The following is a 20,351-nucleotide window of genomic DNA, read 5'->3' on the forward strand; positions in this document are numbered from 1 at the left end:
CTGTGCAAGTCGCACAGGGGGAGGGAGGAGAACTTCCATTGTCTAGCACCGGAAGTGGGAGCAGGTACCTGTCAACATTGGGTACCCCCCCCCCCCCACTCCTCAAAAGTGCCATTTGTGCAAGAGGAGCGGGGGATTCCTTAAAGTGAAACTTCCTCTTTTGGGTGGAGTTCCGCTTTAATGTCAAAATCTGGACAATATGGAGGTGCTCATCTGGACCAGGGCCACATTAAAAGATAAAGTAGTCTTCAAATAAGATTACATATAGTATACCAATGCTTATAAATCCAAGGGGCATTTGTTTTCTCTTAGATTTGTTGAAGTTTAAGATCATAGTAGCAAAACAATAGTTTGTATGTGTGTGAAAATTAGAGTGTAAATGTTTAAAGCCTAACTCTGGATTATATATATATATATATATATATATATATATATATATATATATATATAAATATATATATATATATATATATATATATATATATATATATATATATATATAGATAGATAGATAGATAGATATATATATATATATATATATATATATATAGATAGATAGATAGATAGATAGATAGATAGATAGATAGATAGATAGATAGATAGATAGATAGATAGATAGATAGATAGATAGATAGATAGATAGATAGATAGATAGATAGATAGATAGATAGATATTCTGTATATATACATATGCAGTATATATTAGAAGTATTCAACAGTATTCAGCAGGTGCTGCAAAAAAAAAAAAAACAGTATAGGCTGCAGTACTCAACTTCAATCCACAGCTGTCCATAGTCATTAGGATTGTTGACCCCCAGTATAACGCAACATGGAAGACTGAGAACATTGTGTGAGTGCAGGGTATCATGGGCCTGTTCCCAAAGGGTTCCCTGCATTCTCTATGTATTTGTGGAGAGATCAGCACTAATTTCATTACTTCAAAGAGGACCTCCCAGGCCAGAGAAGAGGAAGAGGACCCTGCAGCATCACATAACTAGCCAAAGTCTTCAGTAAAAATGAGAGAAAAAATGCATAAAATACAACTTGGGTGACTTTATAGCAGGAAAGGGGAGGACCATTGCGGGGAAAGTGTGGAGATCATATTAAGGTTTTAAAGCTTTGTGTATCACTTATGCTTGCAGCAGGGATACAACATGACAATGTCTTGTATTTACTCAGAGTTCTTTGCTCATTAATCCAATTCCAGCAGAGAAGCAATCTCTGTAACATGCAATGTCTGTCTAAGAAAAAGTACACATTTTTTTATTAGCTGTCAAAATGATACTTTCACTGACATCAAGAGTGACTCCAGATAAACAGTAACAGAAAATCACAAAAAAAGCCTTAGAAATCACAATATTGTTTCTTAAATGGAATAAAGAAGAGAACTTACGTTGGCAAGCATTCCTCTTCTCTTCAAAGCCTGGTTTGCAGGAACAGCGACCAATTGGTACCAGCCAACCACCATCAGCACTACAGTACATCTTAGGCACATCAAACTCCACTGAGTTATTGACACATGTTCCCTTTACTTCCACCAATGCGGAATCCCCTCCAGTAACGGTGTCAGGGAAGAGGGCCAAGTTACGGATGGTCATTGGACACTTTTTGTAGAAGACCCGGACTGATACCAAAGCAATACATGCTCCAACATCTTGAAAAGCCAAATAGAAACCTTTCTTGTACAAGTTACTAATGTCTCTCACTTCTGTATTAAGCTTCATGACCCGGTCACCAACATCCACCTGGGTAAAACTTTCGTCCGCAGCAATAGTGTCAATCTTAATGAACTGATTCTCATGAATGTGCCACAAGTTACTGTTGTCAGACTCATAATAGTACATGTTGAAGGTTTCCTTGCAGGTTCCTGATACCCCTGGTAGACTATTGCAGTCTCTCAAGGTGAACTTGATTTCAATATATACACGTTGGGCCTCTCCTCTTGGGATCCAGCTGGTCCTCAACCAGTTATTTTGGTTGACTTCTAATACATTGCAGACTTGGTACGTTCTCATAGGCGTGTTTCTTTCATCCATTACACTGATTTCTTCCCACTGGGAAGACAATAGAACATAAATGAACACAATGATAAATGAGTGTACAAAACAAACATGAATAGTTAGGCCTGGGATTAAACGCCCTGCCCATTACAATTTATATATGTTAGGGGGTCATGCAGGAAACAAAAAATTACAGGCTGATGATAATGATGTTAACCACTGATGGACCGTAAAATGCACCAGAAGGTTTTACCCACTTAATCTCCCTGCCGTTATGATTGTTTTGGATTTTAGGTGCTGAAAGCAGTACCATTATTTTGCATGTAATTCTTAAGAATGAGCAGCCCAAACCAACTATTTACATATGATTTTTTTTTTTTTTACTGTGCGTTTTAAACACAAAATCATAAATTATAATATAATAAATAACTATAATAAGTTAACGTATATATATATATATATATATATATATATCTATTGTGACAAGAAGTCAGATAAATCTGTGGGTGTTGTCACAGACGGGAGATACATTTCTGCCTTGTTTAGACAATTCACCAATTACTATCAGGTGTCGGCTGTGGAGGTAGCCAGAAAGGTTTAAGGACGTTGGAAAGCTTCAGCTTTTCAGAATGAGGAAATTAAGGCCTCTATAAGTTATCCAGAGGATGACTACTGATTTCTGCATCCTGAGGCTTTGTGCGTTAAGGAGAGCAGTGAGCTGAGAGACTTCTGAAGGTGAGGTGGTGTTGACTTTTTCTGTGTGAAAAGAAAACAAATAGACTATTGGTTTTCTGCTGTATGACCAGCAGTGTCTGCCCAGCAGTAGGTTGGGACAGACTCCATAGGTAGGTTCCTCTGTTATGAAGGTAGACGCCCCAAGTGGCCAGGGTTTATTTTATGTTTTTTTGATTTATGCTGTTTGGATGCTTGCACTTGTTTCCAGCAAATTGGAAGAATAAACCATAGACCGTTGTTTTCAACCACTCCTCGGCTGTCTCTCTGTGTAGCGAACCCACCCAAGGGGTCACCCACACCCGCTACCGAGCCAACCCCTTACAATATATATATATATATATATATATATATAAATAAAAAAATATAAAAAAATGCTAAAAATATGCACTGTTACGTAATAAGGACACTGGCAGGGAAGGGGTTAACTCAGGGGCGATCAAAGGGTTAAGTGTGAGCCTAGGGGGTGTTTATTAACTATGAGGGGGAGGGAATTGTGGAATCAACACAGAGACCTGTGATCCTAAATAGGAGAATAACAGGCGCTCTGTGTTAAATCCAGAGAGAACAACGGTCTGCCATGTTTACAACAGAAGACTGTCATTCTCTCTCCACGGGGAGCGATCGTGGAGGCCCGGCAGTAATGGATCGGCTTCCTTGCGCCCTAATGGGGGCGCATGGTTTCCTCCGGCGGAGCGCTCCTGCGAACCGATGTAGCCATATGCCGGTTCACGCAGCCAAGCCAGCCTGCCGCAGTATATCTGAGGTGGGCAGTCGGCAAGTGGGTAATGACTATTATTATTAATGATTCTTTTTCCACATTAGGATATATGTTTTTTCAGCATTGCATTATCACTTTACTTTTGGCAAAGTCACTTTCTGCCTGGACTAACCCCAGAAAATTATACATTAGCACAGACATCAGAAGGGTGATCAAAGGGGAAATCTGAAGGTGATAATTATTTAATATAGGACATTGCATTTATACCTTTGAGGTAAATTGCAAATGCCCAAGGTTTTTATTGATAATGGCAAACTGGCGGCAAAATATACACATAGTTTAGTTTCAGCATCATGAGATGGGTGGTTAACTGTCATTAAAACACTGTAAAAAAAAAAAAAAAGAAAAAAGCACACCTACCACTGAAAGACATTCGGGTTGGTATCAACATAGTAGGGGGATTTTACACTCACTACAGACACCCTCAAGCTGGTTAGTTCTGAGAGGAGGGGGCACAATGACATTCAGCCTTTCTTACATAGGGTGATTGTTACAGTAAAGACCTTTCTTTATTCAAGAACAGATGCTGCTGAGAGTTGACAATTCTCACTGGGTGAATCTTTTATTCAAATTTCCACAAATTTGGCTTGATACATAAGGTGAATGTACAGTACACAGAGAATTTCTGGTGATTATCAGATAAAATGATCATCCCATCCTTGATAAGTATACCCCTATGAAAGTGAAACCTTAGGCAAATAGCTAAAATCATGAGACTGAAATGCAAATACATTTAGAGCCAGGTCACACATATGCGATGGCAGACAATGTATGTGATTCGGAGTGCACTTCTCTGCAAATCACATGCAATGTCTGTGCGATGCGACTTCAGCCATACAGATTGTATGGCTGAATTTGCATCGCATTCGGACACAACTTGCACAGGACGCTTTTTTGGGTCCGCACCAGAATCGGATTGCATTGGTGTTTACACCTATGCGATCCAATTCATGTCCGAATTGACAGTTCGCACTGCGATATGTGAACTGATGTGGGGGTGTCGTTAACTTTGTATTGACACCCCCCGCGATTCGCATATGGCAGTGTGAACTGCCTGCGAGTTGAATGCGATGCAGGAACCCGCAGTGGATTCGCAGGGTTCCTGCATCACATATGTGTGAACCGGCACTCACTGTTTTCTCTTGACTAAAGAGTTGATATTTTGGCTACCTGATGTACCATAAGTATGCCACCCATATGTGCAGTTTGGAAAATGAGTTGAAAGCATAAGATTATTTGCTTAGCATTACAAATCCATAGGCGAGTAATTAAACATACACTATATTGTCAAAAGTATTGGGACACCTGCCTTTACAAGTACATCAACTTTAATGGCATCCCAGTCTTAGTCTGTAGGGTTCAATATTGGGTTGACCCACCCTTTGCAGCTATAACAGCTTCAACTCTTCTGGGAAGGCCGTCCACAAGGTTTAGGAGTGTGTCTATGGGAATGTTTAACCATTCTTCCAGAAGTGCATTTGTGAGGTCAGGCACTGATGTTGGACGAGAAGGCCTAGCTCACAGTCTCAGCTCTAATTCATCCCAAAGGTGTTCTATCAGGTTGAAGTCAGGACTCTGCAGGCCAGTCAAGTTCCTCCACCCCAAACTCGCTCATCCATGTCTTTAATTCACCTTGTTTTGTGCACGGGTCCAAATAATTTGGCAGAGGGTGGATTATGGTGTGGGGTTGTTTTTCAGGCCCCTTAGTTCCAGTGAAGGGAACTCTTATGGCGTCAGCATACCAAGACATTTTGGACAATTTCATGCTCCCAACTTTGTGGGAACAGTTTGGGGATGGCCCCTTCCTGTTCCTACATGACTGCACACCAGTGCACAAAGCAAGGTCCATAAAAACATGGATGAGCGAGTTTGGGGTGGAGGAACTTGACTGTCCTGAACTCAACCCGATAGAACACCTTTTGGATAAATTAGAGCAGAGACTGAAAACAAAGCCTTCTCGGTCAACATCAGTGTCTGACTTCACAAATGCGCTTCTGGAAGAATGGTCAAACATTCCCATAGACACACTCCTAAACCTTGTGGACAGCCTTCCCAGAAGAGTTGAAGCTGTTATAGCTGCAAAGGGTGGGCCAACTCAATATTGAACCCTACGGACTAAGACTGGAATGCCATTACAGTTCATGAGTGTGTAAAGGCAGGCGTCCCAATACTTTTGACAATATAATGTATGTATTTCAAGTGTGTTTTTAGCCGTTTCATGAAGTTCTACTTTACCTTTTCACATATAAAAGTGTCAAATGTTTTTTTTCATGTTCCTTAAAGGATAAGTTCACCTTCTGGGAAAAAATAATTAATGCACATTCTTTGTAGGAAAAAAATATGTACATTTATTATTTTTTTCCTAAGGAGCCTTGAAAGCATTGTACCCGTGATCAGTGGTTTAGGGGTGCAATGCCAGAGTCCCGTAGACAAGCCTGCAGTTTTCAGCCTATACCTCCATACATGTTCCTCCATAAATACAGGTGGGACATGTAACATGTTCCAAAAAGTGAAGTTATTCTTTAAATAAACTGCATCCCAAACAATTAAACTTGGATAACCAGCAATGTTTCTTTCATATGCTCTATAAGGCCTCATGCACACTGGCTGCTTAGCTGTCATGCAGGTGGAAGGCATAGGTACACTATTCAGCTCTAGGGCGAACAGCATGTAAAACTCTATAAGAGGATGAAAGCTGCTGCGGCTGGATGGTGCACTAAATTGTATGAGCATTTAGAGTCCTATGCACCCAGGGACGAATGCCCAGATAACAGACTTCTTGAGTTCTAGGCATTGTCCCTGGGTGCATACTGTCCTAAATGGTAATAGAGTTAAGTGTACCGTCCGGCCCTGCCCGGCTGAAGGACTTTTCAGCCTCTCATAGCCTTTTAGGAGTTGATTTACTAAAGGAATATAAACTGTGCACTTTGCAAAGTCCAGTTGCACCCTGCAAGTGCAGTTGCTCCGGAGTGTAATACATGAGGTAAAGCTTCACTTTCCTAAAAAATACCCAATCAAATGCAAGGAAAATAAAAAAAATACTTTTTTGCTTGCGCCTGATTGGATGACGGAAGACGGTAGAGCTTTTGCTCATTTACTAAGCTCTGGAGCAACTGCACTTGCAGAGTGCAACTGCACTTTCCAAAGTACGCAGTCTGTTTTCCATTTGTAAATCAACCCCTTAGGGTCTGTTCACACCAGGATCAATGGGACTGAAAGATAAATTAAAATGCCTTGTCTTCTATGAGCCCAGTGCACTTTGCGGGGGTGTGTGGGCAGTAAAAAAAAAGTACAGCAGGCTGTAATTTTTTTCAACGCAGTGCAGTGTGAATGAAATTAAATGATTAAAATGTCACTGTGACAGTTCAATAAAGCTGGTTAAAAAAAAATAAATAAATGTTTTTTTTTTGTGACGTACTGCACCACCTGCCAGACGCAGGGCCAGGTGGCGCACCTGTGCCTTCCAACCACATGAAAACATTAGAAACTTATGCATCAGGGCTCAATGGCCAGTGTGCCTAAGGCCAAAGGCTACATGAATGGGGCATAGTGAAAAATTGCAAACTCCACGGTAAATGCATAGTAAACCTGGGATAATTCATCTTCTTATGACTCTAGGAACTAGACAAAGAGAAATGGGGCAGCCAGCGGGATTTTGATGGTACCGGCTAAGACTAATAATTACTTGTGTAAACTTATTTATAAAGGTACATTGTTTTATTACGAAATGTTAAAAAACACATTGACAAGAGACTATAGCGAGCCATATTACATCAGTATGTATATAGAAATACACATCTAATAACATATATATCGAGTGATTTCATATAGCAACAGCAGGAAATCACGGATAGCAAGGTGTGAACCTCGGTAAAATTTGTGAAATCCTCAGATAGTATACCCGCTACCCCACATGTTTCGCGGGGATCAGCTTCCTCAGGGGTATGGCGGTGGATGACGGTGCTGGACACACTCTGGGTTTTTTCCTTTTGGGATGAGCCCTTGGATCTAATCCTGGCTTGGGTTCATTTGCTACCCAAAACGTTGTTCCATCTGCTCATGTGAGCTCCCTCTGCTGTGTCCTTCCCAGCTCTTCCCACCGCTTGGCATATCCTGGCCTGTTTTTACAAAGGACAGTTTGGGCCCCTGCATAGTCGGCATTCTGTGCCTGCCCGGGGGAGAATACCTACCCTGTTGCCCTCTGGTCTCCTTGGTCTCCATTTACAGCAGCCACACAGTTGCTGTATTGTTTGATACTGCACATCCCCATACCCCTGAGGAAGCGGATCCCCGCAAAACATGGCGGGTAGCGTGTATACTATCTGAGGATTTCACAAATTTCACCGAGGTTCACGCCCAGCTATCCGTGATTTCCCACTGTTGCTATATCAAATCACTAGCTATATATGTTATGAGATGTGTATTTCTATATATATACATGATGTAATATGGCTCGCTATTGTCTCTTGTCAACGTGTTTTTTTAACATTTCGTAATAAAACAAATTTATAAATAAGGTTGTCATTTACACAAGTAATTATTAGTCTTAGACGGTACCATCAAAATCCCGCTGGCTGCCCTATTTCTCTTTGTCTAGTTCCTATGTCTATTTTTGGGATGAGGTACCTTTAGTTACTCTTTTCTAGAATCTGGGCGTAATCCATTGTTTCTTATGACTCTAAATAGGCCCAGACTGTCTGGTCTGTGTTCTTTTTCATATATATTATAAGATTCATCTTTTGATTCTCTTTTACTGAAACCTGGAGAATAAAATAGATTATCTGATTGGTTTCCATTATTGTTTAACTATTGCAAGTAAATGCAAGATATATTTTTGAGTATATTAAGTAGTCCAGGATATACAGTACATGCACACTTGTGCACATACTTGTTCAAGTATGACTTCTGTATATGCAGAGGTTCTCAAACTGGTGACTTGGATTTATATTCTAAGTTTTACAGACTAGCATAAAAGAGATAATGGTAATGGGAATTAAAGGAGTCTCGATTAAACTGTACAATGCACTTAATATACTAACCCCTTCTGATGGATATGCCACCCATCCCAGGTCTCCAGCAGCAGACATAGAGTCAAGTAAGGTTACTGGAAGAAAAACAGAAAGAAAACACTTAACATTTTGAGCTTAGGTTGTGCAATGATGATATATACAAGACCTCATTCAACCACTGTTAGATTCCCTTTACACCTAGATGTACATTACGGATGAAACAAATCCAGTCCTCAGCTGGCGCTGACATTGTATGTTTTCTAGATGTCTTCACAGAAAAGCAGATGAAAAAATGAGTGCATGTATGTCTTCTTCAAACAAGCAAATATTGATGTAAATTGTATTTCAGTTCATCTTCAAAACCAATTTATTTAATAGAGCCAGATGCATTAATACAGTGGACTAATTTTCATTAAGAAAAGAAAACGTCTCATATGCAGAATGTTTTGCTCTGTTGACCTAAATTTTCTATTTAATGCAACTGAAAGAAGATCTTTAAGTGCATCAAAACCAAATCAAAATTCTCAAGTTTATGAATGTAATCTCCAATATGTGCAATGTGAGCTAACTCTTATTCTTTTTTGCAAACTTAATATGCCCCCAAGATATGTGTTACTTCCATGGCTGAAGTTTAATCTGTTTATATTTTTCCTTCCATGGTTCATCCTTTTAACATGGTAATAAAATGTCCATTTTCATTAACCACTTAAGCCCCGGAAGATTTTACCCCCTTCCTGACCAGGGGGTATTTTGCGATTCGGCACTGCGTGACTTTAATGGACAATTGCGCGTGCGACGCTGTACATAAATGAATTTGACGTCCTTTCTTTCCCACAAACAGAGCTTTCTTTTGGTGGTATTTGATCACCTGTGCGATTTTTTGATCATGCGCTATAAACAAAAAAAGAGCGTCAATTTTGCAAAAATAACAATATTTTTGACATTTTTTATATGAAATTCCCCCCCAAAAAATGTAAAAATCTAAATTTTTTAACATTTTCGGCCAATTTGTTTTATGCTACATATGTTTGGTAAAAAAACAATCGCAAAAAGTGTATTTTGATTGGTTTGCGCAAAAGTTATCGCGTTTACTAACAAAGGGAAAGATTTTTGTCATTTTTGTTGGTTTTTTTTTTAATGCGTAATGGCGGCGATCTGCGATTTTTATTGCGGGACTGCGACATTGCGGCGGACAGATTGGACCCTTGACTGACATTTTTGACACTTTTGGGGTTACCAGTGACATTACTACAGTAATCAGTGCTATACATATGCACTGTTACTGTAAAATGACACTAGTAGTGAAGGGGTTAACTTTTTTTGAGAGGGAGGGGCTATGTGTGTCCCTAGGGGCGTGATTCTAACTGTGATTGGCTGTGGCTTGAGGTGTAGGAACAGTGATCAACGGTCCTACATAGTAGAACCGTATGATCACTGTTCCTACACAGGGGAGAATGACAGGCGGCTTGTTTACATCAGCCGCCTGCCTTTCTCCCACTGTCACAGACGATCGTGAGTGCCCCTGCGGACATCGGGTGCGCTGGGCACACGCGCGGGGGGGTCCGTGACCGCACGGGAGCGCTCCTCCGGCGGCGCGCGCTCGCTCCCCAGAGCCTCACAGGCTAGTGACGTACCGGTACGTCACTTTGCCTGTGAGGGGCTGACCGCCACAGTATATGTACTTGCGGCGGTCGGCAAGTGGTTAAATACCTCATTTTAGACTCAGTAACATCATCACTGGGTCTCTGTGCTTTTCTATGCAATGGAGACGTGGCTGGTGTGAGGGCTCAACAGGGTGCTATACATAGCGTTCTAAAACATCACAGCACCCTGTCTCAGCCCTCAGACCTGATGGAAGCAGTGGGCTGGGTTTTGGGAGAAACTATGCAAATATTAAAATGCCTTGATGGGTGGACATCATTCCGGAGGAGTGAACATTGTAAAACACATGTAATGCTGAGCATTCATGGTTGAAAGAACTGAAATCTTGTATAAGAAATATGCAGGTCAAGGACCGTAAGCCTGGGGAGGAAAAAGCTAGAGGATGCTGGCCATTCCCTATCCAGGAAATAAGATGAGCTCTATTTAACTTACAGCAGTTTCTAATGCAAACTGTGAGAAGCTCACAGCGTGCAGCAAAATCAGACTAAGCTACTTCAGTAAAAGAGAGATGCAAGGAGATACTGGTGATGTGCCCTCTGAGGGTTTTGTCCCAGGGTTGCACCACACCATGGTGTTTTCACTGCCACTTAACCATGTTCCTTTATGCTTTTTTTGCAAAGTACCTCTTGGACGGGCCTTTTGACTAGCCAGGGCAATTTTTATACCAGCCGAAATATACCCACTGCTCTGCGTACTGCACATAGCACCTTTTTGGGTTTGTTTCACTACTTATTCATGAACACGTACACTGCATGTGTGTTTTTTGTGTTTGCACAGAGACAGAGGGTGTAGGTTATCAGGGATCTGAACTGATGCCAAGGGGAGATTCTGTGGCTTTTGGATCTTTTGTCTCTCCCTATCTGAATTTCTTTCAAAGAGCCCATCAACAAGTACAAATACTTGGTGGACTGGCTTTGGCTGGTCCTTTAGGAGTGGGGTCCACTTGGTTTCAGCCTCGGTAGATCATACTGCTCAGGAGCCTTGTACCCTAGGGGTTTCAAGGCTTTCTCTTGGCCATCTTTGCACCCTCTGTACACTTTTTTGTGTGCTGTGATTGCACAGCTCACTTTTTTTGTTCACAGGAGTTTGACAAAACACCACACTATGGAGATTCAGAAAAAAAAAAAATCAGTATGAGAGATGTGTATCTACAACTGTACAAGACTGAAGGTAAGACTGGAGTTCAGATTTAAGAAATACTGATTCAGATTGAGATTTACGTTAAAGTGATTCTAAAGTCTCACATTTTATTTTTTAAGAATAAAAATATGATATACTTATGTGTTCTGTGCAACGGTTTTGCACAGATCCTTCTCTTCTCACTTTCCCTGCTAATGCTCCTGGCCATTCCCCCTACCGAGTGCCCCCATAGCAAGTTGCTTGTCATGGGGGCACTCATGTTTGCTCCCGAGTTGACTCTGTGTGTCCATAAAGGCCCGTACACACGTACCGATCGTCGGCCGAAAAGCTTCGGCCGACGACCGATCTGCCGATTGTAGGCTTGTTAGTATGATGCTTCCGACAGCCGACAGCGCACTTTCGGCCGAAAAGAATCTGTCTTGCAAGCATGAAAATTTTTGTATGCCGACACCAGAGCGGCCGATTGTTCGCCAGTCAGTACAGAATTCGGCCGACAGATAGCAGATTTGCAAGACTGGGTATGCTCAGAAAAGAAAAAACACAGGGAAAGTTAACCATTACATGACATCACTTCTGCAGTCGGCTGTAGTCGGCGGACAAAATTCTTGTGCAGTCTTTTGCACTTTTCAACAGACACCGACAGCCCTGGATAAAAGACGGCCGATCGTTCAGCCGACGATTGGCACGTGTGTACGGGGCTTAAGACAGACAGACAGAGTGTGGTTTGGCCCTGCCCAGCTCCCTTTTTACTGGCTGTGATTGACAGAAGCAGGAGCCAATGGCTGAGTCTGAGCCTATGAAAAGAAAGAGGGCCAAGAGAGCCTCTACTTTGGTTCTTACTTTAGAACCACTTTAAGTAAATTTAGCTAGGGACTTGCCAAGGTATAACTGGAGGGGGGGGAGGGGCTTATGAGAAATTTGGGGGATCTTTATAGGCAGGAATGAAATGCAGATGGACAGAACTGATTGGGTTGACTAAAAAAGAAGCAGCATGGGCCAGTAAAAATGAGTACAAAGCCCTGTCTATAGTGAAACTTACGGTTGGGAGACATCATGGCCCATTATGCTTACGGAGAAAATAGCTGCCTACTTTTTAGGTGAACTCCAGTTAAACAGCTACATCTAATGCATATATGAGAGCTGGTTTACCTGCCAAACAATCCACCCATCTAGTCCTTATAAGACTCCACAGCTTCCCTGATCCCAACCTGAGATTTGACAGTGAGGGAGCAGCAGAACACTAATAAGCTCATCCTTCTGCTCTCCACATCTGTCAGCATGTTGGGTACAAGTACTTGTGTATGCAGAAAGCATGATTGGAGTGCTGCTACTCTCTCCCCTAGTTGCACTGTACAAGGATTAAAAATGCTAGATGCAAAGTCAAATTAAGATAGTTGCACTAGTTGTGTTTAAAATTACAATTAGAAACTTTTAATGTTTATATAACTGCATAGTTGATGTATTGATCCTGTCCTGAAATTCAGCGTTAAAGATATGTGTTACTTAAGCAAAGCTAGAGTTCTGGTGTGTTGATTAAACACATGAACATATTGTAAGCTTCTGCAAAAAAATCTGCAGCTAGAAGTATAATCGTTTAAGGAAGAAACATATTTCAAATGCTAAAAGTAAATCATTTTACTTTTTTTTGACTTTCCAATTCCAACAATAGACACAGATGTTCCAGAAAAAGGTACTTTTCTTATTGCCACAAAAGCAAAGTATCAGACAACAGGCCTCTCTAACATAAGGTGATCTGCATTCTCAAGCAAACATCCAAACTCATATATATATCAAACACCCCTCACTATATATATATATATATATATATATATATATATATATATATATATATATATATATATATATATATATATATAGATGTATAGATATATATAGATATATACATCAATAATGCAGCACTTCACCCAGAAAATTATTGCAATTAGAAATGTTTTCTTTTGTTTGTATTGGTACACTAGTGTACAGTCCCTACAGCCAAACATGGTGGAGGTTCACTGATGTTTTGGGGTTGCTTTGTTGCTTCAGGCACTGGATGTCTTGACTGTGTGCATGGCATTATGAAATCAGAAGACTACCAAAGATTTCTGGGGTGAAATGTAGGGCCCAGTGTCAGAAAGTTGGGTCTCCGTCAGAGGTCATGGGTCTTACAGCAGGACAATGACCCTAAAGCACACGTCAAAAAGCACCCAGAAATGGCTTAAGACAAAATCGCTGGAGAGTACTGAACTGGCCAGCAATGAGTCCAGATCTAAATCCCATAGAGCACCTGTGGAGAGATCTCAAAACAGCAGTTGGGAAAAGGAATCCTTCCAATCTGAGAGACCTGGAGCAGTTTGCAAAAGAAGAGCTGTCCAAAGTTCAAATGGAGAGGTGTAAGAAACTAATAGTTACAAGACATGATTGATTTTAGTATTTTTTTCAAGGGGAGTGCTACCAAATATTAAATTGAGGGTGCCAATAATTTTGTCCAGTCCATCTTTGGAGTTTTGCACGGAATGTGTTAGATTTCGCTTTTTGTTTCTCCACTTTTTTGTGTCATACCAATACAAACAAAAGAAACAAACGTGAGAATGCATAAACATTTGTAATTGCAAACATTTTCTGGGCAAAGTGATGCATTATCTGATTGAAATGCAGAGGTGCCAATATTTTTGGCCATGACTGTATATTTATGTGAGCAATAGTTTAAGTGATATCACTTATTGGCTAACCTAAGTCATTAAAGATAAAAGCTTTTAAGATTCCTTCTTCAGGCTTTGTACAATTCTGAAATAGTTCTGAATCCCATATATTTATACCAAGAGTCATACAGAGTTTCTAATTGTGTGTCATTCAAAACCATTATCAGTATGGAAAGCTTGCATCTTTAAAAACCAAAGTTAGCCATCCTTAAAAACCAAAGTTATTCAATATAGGGTGTCACCTAAACTCCAAAGTTCTGCATTAATTGATGGTTAACACGATACAATACTCGACTACGGCTATCATAGAGACATGTAATCATGCAACAAATGATGAGGTAAAAGCTACCCTCACAATATATATGTTTTTTTAAACAGCCAATAGAACAAGGAACTCCATTAGGGGGTTTATGGGGTGTCACATAAAGGGCCAGCTAGTCAAGAGAGGAGATACAACTTCCCTCTCTTGCAGATCAACTGTGCCTACCTGTTGAAAAACTCTTCTTCTGTTGGGCGCGGGAAGGTGAAGTTGTTATTTTTCTTGGGTTGTATGTTTTAGAGAAAGAATTAGTACTTTTCAAATGGTTAAAGGAAGAGATTGTGAAGGAAGCACTCAAAATTTGATGGAATAGAAAGGTTCACTTTAACGGTAGTGCTATGGAGTTGGGTTTATTTACTGCCAGATTTCTATACTTGAAACGTGCATGTAAACAAATACTGATCCCAAAAGAACATGATTCTGCTTTCATCACCTCTTTAGAACATAACATTTTATCATTTTACTATTTTACTGTTCCTAACCTGCCTTAGAAAATTGTGCCAATACATAATTTTATATGAGATGATTATATTTCTACCAATAATGAAAAATATGCAGGGCCGGCAGTTATACAGACATGCATTTGCCTATGGCTTTAGGAACTGGCTTATTGTACTTGAGAGTAAAGCTCTGAGTCTATTGGCATTGGTTGCATCGAAAAGCATCACCAGTGGTTCTAAAAATCCCAGCAAGACTGTAACTGGATCAAACTGGGAAAGGAAATAGTGCAGAAAAAAGGGATAACATGGGTAGCTCCACATACAGATAAAACATACTGGAGATGATTTTCGGAAAGCTAATTCTGGCCAGTAGACCCCATGGCCATTTAGCATTTATATTTGAAAACCAACCATAAGCATTACAGCTGTTTATCAGAATAGGGGCAATAAAAAATGTAAATTTCAAACAGAGTTCCATGTTGTTTTCGTTTGCTTTGAATAGAACAAGGAAGGGTTAGGGTATATCTCAGGCTTTAGTTTCTGTCTGTTTCCTTTTTGGAAATATTTCCCTTACTTCTTATTAGAGCAGCGACAAAAACACATTTTAACAGAATAATGATGGGTTGGATCTTCTGGCAATATTTTAATGCTGTCTGTGCATTTCTGACCCAGTGACAACTGCTCCCCCCATTTCTTGTGCTGGTGTCAGAATATGGGGAGAAATCTCCCCAATGAGCTCACAGACAGTAATAAAACCTAACATAAATTTTGATTCTTGCTCATGAAAGAAAAACCGCCTTTAAACAGCAACTCCCAAAGCTGTAACAATGATGAAAATGCTAAGCCCCTAAGCCCCAAGTCAACACATTAAGCAAATAATGTGTACTATAAATCTATAGGAAGAATGTTACTGTCACTATCATTGCTTTTTCATCTACTATATAGTATTTGATAATAGTCTTTTGCAAGAGCCATTTTTTAATAGTGCTGCTCTCTGCAGATATTTTACAACTCTTCCAAGTTCAAAAACAAATATATACCTGTATATATATATATATATATATATATATATATATATATATATATATATATATATATATATATATTCAGTATCTGAGTACACCCCTCACATTTTTGTAAATATTTTAATCTTTTCATGTGACAACACTGAAGAAATGACACTTTGCTACAATATAAAGCAGTGAGTGTACAGCTTGTATAACAGTGTAAATTTGCTGTCCTCTCAAAATAACTCAACACACAGCCATTAATGTCTAAACCGCTGGCAACCCCTACATGAAAACATCCAAATTGGGCCCAAAGTGTCAATATTTTGTGTGGCCACCATTATTTTCCAGCACTGCCTTAACCCTCCTGGGCATGGAGTTCTCCAGAGCTTCACAGGTTGCCACTAGAGTCCTCTTCCACTCCTCCATGACGACGTCATGGAGCTGGTGGATGTTAGAGACCTTTCACTCCTCCACCTTCTGTTTGAGGATGCCTCACAGATGCTCAATAGGGTTTAGGTCTGGAGACATGCTTTGCCAGTCCATCCCCTTACCCTAGCTTCCTTAGCAAGGCAGTGGTTGCTTTCAAGGTGTGTTTGGGGTCGTTATTATGTTGGAATATTGCCCTGCGGCCCAGTCTCCGAAGGGAGGGAATCATGCTCTACTTCAGTATGTCACAGTATATGTTGTCATTCATGGTTTCCTCAATGAACTGTAGCTCCCCAGTGTCGGCAGCACTCATGCAGCCCCAGACCATGACACTCCCACCACCATGCTTGACTGTAGGCAAGACACACTTGTCTTTGTACTCCTGACCTGGTTGCCGCCACACACGCTTGACACCATCTGAACCAATTAAGTTTATCTTGGTCTCATCAGACCACAGGACATGGTTCCAGTAATCCATGTCCTTGGTCTGCTTGTCTTCAGTGGTCTTTCTTGTGCATCATCTTTAAAAGAGGCTTCCTTGTGGGACAACAGCCACGCAGACCAATTTGATCTTTGTGGCAATACTGGCAGCACCCATAAGTCTATTTCCCAAAAGCAACCTCTGAATATGATGCTGAGCACTTGCACTCAACTACTTTGGTTGACCATGGTGAGGCCTGTTTTAAGGGGAACCTGTCCTGTTAAACCGCTGTATGGTCTTGACCACCGTGCTGCAGCTCATTTTCAGGGTTTTGGCAATCTTCTTACAGCCTAGGCCATCTTTATGTAGAGCAGCAATTGTTTTTTTTTTTCAGATCCTCAGAGAATTCTTTGCCATGAGGTGTCATGTTGAAATTCCAGTGACCAGTATGAGAGAATGAGAGCGATAACACCAAATTTAACACACCTGCTCCCCGTTCACACCTGAGACCTTGTAACACTAAGGAGTCACATGACACTGGGGAGGGAAAATGGCTAATTGGGCCCAATTTGGACATTTTCTCTTAGGGGTGTACTCACTTTTGTTGCCAGCGGTTTAGACATTATTGGCTGTGTGTTGAAATATTTTGAGGGGACAGCAAATTTTCACTGTTATACTAGCTGTACACTCACTACTTTACATTGTAGCAAAGTGTAATTTCTTCAGTTTTAATTTTGATGATTATGGCATACAGCTGGTAAAACCCAAAATTCTGTATCTCAGAAAATTAGAATATTACATGAGACCAATAAAAAAAGGATTTTTAACATAGAAATGTTGGCTTGTCCATGTACAGTATAGTATGCACTCAATACTTGGTCGGGGCTCCTTTTGCATGAATTACTGCATCAATGCAGCGTGGTATGGGGGCGATCAGCCTGTGGCACTGTTATGGAAGCCCAGGTTGCTTTGATAGTGGCCTTCAGCTCCTCTGCATTGTTGGGTCTGGTGTCTGTCATCTTCCTCTTGACAATACCTCACAGATTCTCTGCGGGGTTTAGGTCAGGTGAGTTTGCTGGGCAATCAAGCACAGTGATACCCCAATCATTAAACCAGGTATTGGTACTTTTGGCAGTGTGGGCAGGTGCTAAGTCCTGCTGGAAAATTAAATCAGCCTCTCCATAAACCTGGTCAGCAGAGGGAAGCATAAAGGGCTCTAGAACTTCGTGGTAGACTTGATAAAACACAGTGGGCCAACACAAACAGATGGCATGGCTCCCTAAATCATCAGAGACTGTGGAAAATGTTGCATTTAATTTGGAAATCAAGGTCCCAGAGTCTGGAGTAAGAGTGGAGAGGTACAGAATCCAAGTTGCATGAGGTCCAGTGTGTCCACAGTCAGTGATGATTTAGGGAGCCATGTCATCTGCTGGTGTTGGTCCACTGTGTTTTTAATCAAGTCCAAAGTCAGTGCAGCCTTCTACCAGGAAATTCTAGATCACTCAATGCTTCCCTCTGCTGACCAGCTTTATGGAGATGCTGATTTAATTTTCAAACAGGACTTTGCACCTGCCCACACTGCCAAAAGTACCAATACCTGGTGTAATGATCATGGTATCACTGTGCTTGATTGGCTAGCAAACGTATCTGACCTAAACCCCATAGAGAATCTGTGGGGTATTGTCAAGAGGAAGATGAGAGACAACAGACCCAAAAATGCAGATGAACTGAAAGCCATCATCAAAGCATTATCAAAGCAAAGTGGGCTTCCATAATACCTCAGCAGTGCCACAGGCACCTTGATGCAGTAATTTATGCAAAAGGAGCCCTGACCAAGTATTAGGTGCATACTATACTGTACATGGACATATGTTTCAGTAAGTCAACATTTCTGTATATAAAAAAAACTTTTTGGTTAATGGTTTTATGCAATATTTTTATTAGATGCTCCTGTATATATACATATATATATATATATATATATATATATATATATATATATATAGTATATCTTGAACCATAAGACCCAATGTAAAACAAACAGAACAAGCTGTATACTAGATTTATATTCAAAGAGAATTACACCTAGAAGCATAATTAGGATGTCTTCAGTAGAAACGATTATATACTGGCTATGTTATGAATGTGAGCAAAATCCAATATAAAACTCGAACATAAAACCCTCTCATACAGGGCCGGATTAGGAGTATCATGGGCCTGGTTCTGAGAACTTTGGAGGGTCGTTTTTATGGTTAATAAATAAAATTCAAAGCAAACAATTGTTATATTAAAACAAATAAGTATTTTAAACAAACCACTCGTTCACACTGTATGCGCAAGATACCTGTGTGAATGAGCTCACTATTGTTATATATATTTATATAATAATTAAAAAATATAAAAAATCTAAAAAAAGTATATATATATATATATATACTTTTTTAGATTTTTTACATTTTTTAATTATTTGTTGCAATTTTTATATTTTTTACATTTTATTTATTTATTTATTTTTACTTTGTTTTTACAAATTAACTTTTTACTATTTTTTCACAATACTTTTGGGAGAAGGGGGGCAGTGGATGGTGACAGTAGGACAATGGATGGAGTCAGTAGAGCAGTGCATGGTGTCAGCAGTTTTTTTTTTTTTTTCCAAAATGCCTTGGGGAGGGGGATTTGGCAGTGGATGGCCTCAGTAGGGCAATGGCAGTGCCCAAATGGTCAGTCCAACCCTGCTGGGCCTATATTAAGTAAGGGGCCTGGAGCTGCAGCTCCAATAGCCCCTACGTTAATCTGGCCCTGCTCACATATGTAGATGTTACACATGAAAAGCTTGTACACTTGCAGTACATTAAGAGCAAATTTGTGCCAGCCAAAATGTAATTATTAATTAAGCCCCTACCACCAGCACTATCCAAGCTGGATTGTTTATGAATATGGATGAGTGAAACCAAGGTCAGAAAGGAGAGACAAAATAAATAGATTTTTTGGAGGGGGCTCTGAGGGTTAGAGAAACACTACTACAGGTTTCATTTTTTATGTTTTCTAAACTTTTTTTTTACATAGTTAGATATAAAAAAGACAAAAGTCCATCTAGTTTAACCAGTAAAAGAAACAAAAAAGGTAGAAAAAAATTCATACAATCCCATATACAAAATCCTATACCCACAGCTGATCCAGAGCAAAAAAAAAACCCCAGCAAAGCATGATCCAATTTGCTCCAGCAGAGGAAAAACATTTCTTCCTGATCCCCTGAAAGGCAATCAGATATTCTCTGGATCAACTTTACCTATAAATGTTAGTATCAAGTTATATCATATACATTTAGGAAAGAACCCATGTGTTTTTTAAAGCAATCTACCGAGCTGACCAGAACCAGCTCTTGAGGGAGTCTATACCACATTTTCACAGCCCTTACTTATGTAAAGATTGCCCCCTTGTACTCTGTGATGACCTTAAAATGAATAACTAAACTTTTCTAAACTTTGTCTAAACTTTTTTTAAAAGAGATGTATGGCTTTGTTTTTGTTTTTTTTCCATAATTATACTTACCTAGGTGGATGCAGCATCAGTCCCCCAGGCGCCTCTGCACTGAGAACTGAGCAATCAGAGGTGTTCGACAGCTCCCCAAGCAGAGAGTTGCTGACTCCTAGTCAGCAGCTCTCTGCTCTCCCCTCCTCCTCCTCCTCCTGGAGGTGGAAGGGCGGCC

At 40.2% G+C, this 20,351-nt stretch overlaps 1 protein-coding gene across 1 annotated transcript in view; it reads right to left on the reverse strand.

The window, feature by feature from the left end:
• Positions 1-20,351, reverse strand: part of LOC309549320 (ephrin type-A receptor 3-like) — a 308,452-nt gene that overhangs the window by 209,024 nt on the left and 79,077 nt on the right. The window contains exons 3-4 of the mRNA XM_082249514.1: positions 8,553-8,617; positions 1,394-2,054 (exon numbers count right to left, since the gene is read on the reverse strand). Coding sequence (XP_082105640.1) covers positions 1,394-2,054; positions 8,553-8,617 — 726 coding nt within the window. The remainder of the gene's footprint in view (positions 1-1,393; positions 2,055-8,552; positions 8,618-20,351) is intronic.

This window comes from Pelophylax lessonae, assembly GCF_965119305.1.
Source record: "Pelophylax lessonae genome assembly, chromosome: 3".
Classification (NCBI taxonomy): domain Eukaryota; kingdom Metazoa; phylum Chordata; class Amphibia; order Anura; family Ranidae; genus Pelophylax; species Pelophylax lessonae.